This window comes from Salvelinus fontinalis, chromosome 5 (genome assembly GCF_029448725.1).
Source record: "Salvelinus fontinalis isolate EN_2023a chromosome 5, ASM2944872v1, whole genome shotgun sequence".
In the NCBI taxonomy this organism is placed as follows: Eukaryota; Metazoa; Chordata; class Actinopteri; order Salmoniformes; family Salmonidae; genus Salvelinus; species Salvelinus fontinalis.
Window position 1 is genome coordinate 28,211,610 of NC_074669.1, and position 5,224 is coordinate 28,216,833.

Below are 5,224 nucleotides of genomic sequence, written 5' to 3' on the forward strand. Positions count from 1 at the left end.
CAGTCACAGAAGCAGTGTTTTTATAGCACCTGTTCTCATTCTCCCACAGCGTCTCATCGAGGGCTCACAAATCTGCCGAGAGGGGTGGACAGGTAGAGACACTCCGCTGCGTCTGTCCCCAAAGCTGTCGCTTGTCCCCCTTGCTCACTACACTGCCAGTTGTTCTGTCATCAGTCATTTTCATAGCCCTCGTAACTGAGGGACGACGGTATGTGTCCCCCCCCCTGTCTCCCTCACTCCTTCCTTCCTTTCTTCCTCCTTCTTACCCCCTCCTCTGCTGCCTGTCTTCATAGGAGAGTGATGGGCAAATGGTTTATCGTTGAACTGAGTCGAACATCTCTCAGATTTTTCAAGCTTCCTTGATTCCCACCTTGGGAATTCCAAAATGCACAGTAAAATCTCTGAATCACCTCTTAACCCTCCCATCTGCCAATCCTCCTCCCAGCCCAACATGTGGATACTTGTGTGTTTTAGCCAGAGGGGAATAGCAAACGGGGGAATAGAATAGGGAAGTCCAACTAGAAGTAGGAAAAAAATCAGACGTTGTTGAGCATATCGACCAGTGCTAATTTTTCAGGAGTACAAACTCATTTTCAGGGATTTTGAAGGGATTTTGGATAACTATATATATACATTGTAAGTACGAGCTTTCTACTTTTATTTTCCTGTATAGAGAAATAGAGAAAACCTGGGGTTGGGACCGTTCCTTTCACATTCCTTTAATTCTGTACTGAACATCAACTGCCTGACCTAAATTGTTTTGCTGCTTTTGTTTGCATTTCTAAGCACAAAGGAATTATGCTTCATTGTAAGTGATTAGCAGTTCATATATCGTGAGTCTGATACAGAACACTGATCACTGATAAATGGTCAAACATGACAGATTATTGCTTGTTTTAAACTATTTTGACATGGGGAATGCTCCTTACTTCCGTAGCAAACTGTTGGTTACTGATTTCGGAGTAATACTTGTTATCTATTAATGAATAAATAATCATAATGGATGATCAGTGTCTTCTGAAACATCAGCAGATTCTGTCAGCTGAAGTTTAGAGGTTTTCTTTTTCCGTCCCATAATTCATAGCGATACTGTCCGGTTGCTGTTCTGCTTCTGCATTTTTTGGCACAAAAACATCTTTGACTAGACAGGCTTCCTGTGCTCTGTTGCCTCTCTCTCTCCGTCTCTCTCTCTGTGTGTCTCTCTCTGTCTCTCTCTCCCCCCGTCTTTCTCTATCTCCCTCTCTCTCTTTCTCTCTCTCCCTCTCTCTCTTTCTCTCTCTCTTTCTCTTATTTCTCTGTCTATCTCTCATTTTAGATCAGCTGTTTCCATCCTCCATCTCTCATGTTAGGTCGAATATCAGGCACAGGGGCATGGACAGGAAGTAAGTCAACATCATGTTCTGCTTAAATGTAAACCATTGGAACATCATCATCATCATCATCAATATCACATTCATCATCAACAACAATCAATTAAGAGTCTCTAGGCTTTTTTGTTGTTTCTGTAGGGCCCCCAAGCCCCCGAACGATGAAGTTGTGTCATGGCGACAGTCCCTCAAAAAACTTCTGGAGTGTAAAAGTAAGACAATGTACTCTTCTTTACTCTCTCTCTTTCTCTACTGATACTGTTGATACAGTCCTACCAAAGCAAGTGCAGAGAAGTGGTGCCAGTATAAGTCTGAAGTCCTTGGAATAGGGGGGACAAGCTGGCTGCCATTGTACATATTTTGTCTTGTGTCGATTTAAGTCAGTTCTCCAGCTGTGATTTATGTAATGCAATTAGTGTGAGTAATGTTGGATCACGCAGTTTGTTGTTTGTTTGTGTTCCCAAAAGACTAATAACAATTGGCACAGCTGCACAGATCTTTAAGTAAGCTAAGCATTTTGAGAAGGCTACAGTAGGTTACAGGACACAAAGGACAACTATTCCCATATGACATCTAAAATAATGACTCACTTACATCTAAAACAACTGTAATGTTTTTTTGGCATTGTACATTTAACACCCTTATTCTGTTGTATATTAATTTACTGTAACAGCATTGGAGGTTGCAAAATAACAGTAGAGGACCATTTTAAAATGGAAACCCAGAACATCTGTTGTTGTGCTTGAGCAAACATATTCCTTTAATAAGTCTCTGTCATTTAGGGACTCACTCAAACTAAACCAGTTTGACAACTTCGTGGGCCAGCCTACTCTCTCTCTAAACCTGCAGGTCATGGGTAGTGGCCATGCTCACATGTGTGTGCCTGCCTGTGTGAATGTGAGTGTGATTCTGTCTGTAATTCTAATTTCACACCCTTCTCCTTTTTCTGTCTCTACTGTGTAGCAGGGCAGTTGGCCTTCAGAGAGTTCCTGAAGACAGAGTACAGCGAGGAGAACATCTTGTTTTGGCTGGTCTGTGAGGAGTACAAGACCATCACCTCCAACACTGAGATGGCTGAAGCAGCGAAGAGAATCTACACAGAGTTTGTACAGGTCGACGCCCCCAGACAGGTGCATAGAGACATCAGATGGAACATCTCTTTTGGTGTAACTTCATCTTCTTCCTTTCTGTCTTTCTGTCTTTCTTTCATTTTATCTCTCTAGCTCTCTCCCTATAGCTGTCTCTCGGTCTTTCTCTCTATCTCCCCCTTTCTCTGTCCAACATAATGGTTTCACAAAGACAATGTTTCATTCATTACTCAATTCCAGATAAACATCGACTGTGAGACCAGGCAGGAGATTACAAACAGCATGTCTCAGCCGACCCTGAGCTGCTTCGACAAGGCACAGAGAGTGATATACAAGCTGATGAAAAAGGACAGTTATCCCAGATTCCTGAAATCTGAAATCTATCAGGCTCTTTTAGAACCATCAGACGCCAGCTGAGGTTCCAGGACCAGGTGAAGAATAATACCTGTCTACATCCATCAGGCTGTGGGCTGACAGTGATTCAACTCTCTCTTCTCTAACTACCTGTCCATGTTAGTTCAGCGTGGTTTAACTTTGGGCTGGAGCACAAAACACAGGGCTCATGCTCAGCAGTCTCTCTAATGATAATTCATCATCTAGCTTAGTGGCTCCCAATCGTGTTCTATTATTGTCGGGATAATCTATCCATATAAAAATGCTATATATGATATGATTAAACATTTTATACTATAAAGACTTTATTTACAGTGTAGCGTGTTATGTATGTTTTATAACTTGTATTATTTTTTACAAGGTTAGTATTATCCATTGGTTATCCATTGATTGTTACTTTGCACATGAGCTGTAATTATTTATGGTATTTTCCCGCTGTCTATGTAAATTAGGATATGTCAGACTTGCCAGTAATGTACAAGACAACATTTCTGTTGATTTGTTCATTTCTGTGTTGTTTCTGTCTATGACAGGAATTCAACAGGCCAAACAATGCAATTTTGTGTGCGTGTGTGTGCATTTGTGTGTGTGCATGTGTAATTGCATTTCAAAAGGCCAAGCCAACACAATCAGTGCAGCATCAACTGAGGTCGTAGTCTCTGTCACTCAGTCGTACCCTCATGTTGTTCCTCTTTATCTCTCATAACCAGACCAACCCCAAACACTCTGCTCCCTAGGCCACCAGGCCAATGGGCCATCGTTTGAGACATCTCTCTCTCTCTTTCTCCCCCTCTGCTTTTCCCTTCTGTTTTCACACATTGTACAACGTGATTTCATGTTGTCTACATTAATCTAATATAGTGCTATGTCTAACACCAGTTCAGGTGTATAGTCCCTAACCAGCAGGAGTCTATGTACTGTGGAAGCATCAACCACCTTCCCACACTATAACACCCATGACATTCCCCTTTTTGCACACAGACCCCCTGCAAGGATACACACCTGGCGTCTTCCACTAGTAAACACGGATACATGCAAGTGTAGCATGTACAAACCTGCTCTGGGATACAATATCATGCTCACTTGAGTTACACATCAGTGTTCTCTCAGTGAGTTACACATGCACGCACCCACACACACACAAATGGGAACTTTAATTGTGTTTCTGGCCAAATCTACTACATGTGTTGCTGGTATACATCACTCTCTGCAGGAGGCTGTATCATGCTGAGAGGAAACAGCAAGGAATACTGAGACTAACACAGTCTGTTAGGTCCTGGACTGTAGTCTTATTACTGTCACTATGTCTTCCTATATGGCCCCCTGACGTCTTCCTCTCTCCAAAAGCTGTGACAGTTTTTAGTATACTTTTCCATTCATATCAACAAATCTAATCACTGTTCCAGCTGTATGTGCACATGGACATCTTTCCAATTGGCCATAATACATTAAAGCCCTGTCTCCACAAAGCTGTCTGAATCAGATGTACTGTAATCATTAGCTCTGGGATGTGATGTGGATTTCTGTTTTACAGATGGATGAAAGTAAGTAGAGTTAGGATTAGTATGTGGAATAGTGTTGCCTTTCCAGGAACACATTGGGAGAATTTGATGCTGATGTTTCTGCCAAAAGGCAGGAGGTTCAACAATGTAATTTGTTACTGTGTGTGTGTGTGTGTGTGTGTGTGTGTGTGTGTGTGTGTGTGTGTGTGTGTGTGTGTGTGTGTGTGTGTGTGTGTGTGTGTGTGTGTGTGTGTGTGTGTGTGTGCGCGTGTGTGTGTGTGTGTGTTTCTGTCTCACTACAGAGGACTGGAAAGTTCTCCAACCAAGACAGCATCTGACATTTGGGATATGAAACTTGAAGACAGTGTTAATAAGACAGTAGGGTGATGAATCTGAGATGAGACCTGTAACACAGCATTAAATCAACATAATACTCCACCAGGCAGGGATACAGCAGCGATTTAGGTGTTTGCCTCTACGAAACATACTATTACATTCAAATAATCTGTTCCTCTGTCTTCCTCTGTCTCCTTTTCCTGGGATGACAATACAAATGTGCCTGAACCAATACAAAGATTCTCAAGCCACATAAACACAATAATAGGACAGGGCATAAATACAATAACACTGCGTTCTGTACCTGGAAACAAAGAAACATTTCTTCAAGTTCCAAGTTTATCGTGAATTCATGTTCGGTAGCCTAGCTCAAGTTGGCATTACACAGAAAAACACTTTTCTGCGTTTATTCCTTTATACCCTGCTTATATAAACAACATAGAGCAGGTAGGGACAGACAACAACATTGTGTGTGAAATCTCACAACATGACTAGAGGCTTCATGCCATCCAAACCACAGATCCCTCTGGATTGGAAG

At 42.0% G+C, this 5,224-nt stretch overlaps 1 protein-coding gene across 1 annotated transcript; it reads left to right on the forward strand.

Moving 5' to 3' along the window:
- The first annotated feature begins 285 nt into the window (after nucleotides 1-285).
- On the forward strand, nucleotides 286-4,308 carry LOC129855428 (regulator of G-protein signaling 21-like). Its single transcript, XM_055923080.1, has 5 exons — nucleotides 286-636; nucleotides 1,316-1,382; nucleotides 1,488-1,579; nucleotides 2,331-2,497; nucleotides 2,696-4,308. Exons 2-5 carry the CDS (start codon nucleotides 1,372-1,374, stop codon nucleotides 2,870-2,872), a joined length of 447 nt encoding a protein of 148 aa, XP_055779055.1. The 5' UTR covers nucleotides 286-636; nucleotides 1,316-1,371; the 3' UTR covers nucleotides 2,873-4,308.
- Nucleotides 4,309-5,224: the final 916 nt, after the last annotated feature.

Bases quoted from the DNA above. Each gene is read 5' to 3' on its own strand.
- LOC129855428 (XM_055923080.1), top strand. The intron at 1,580-2,330 runs GTAAGACAATGT...TCTACTGTGTAG, and splicing joins AAAACTTCTGGAGTGTAAAA to CAGGGCAGTTGGCCTTCAGA. The intron at 2,498-2,695 runs GTGCATAGAGAC...ACTCAATTCCAG, and splicing joins AGGTCGACGCCCCCAGACAG to ATAAACATCGACTGTGAGAC.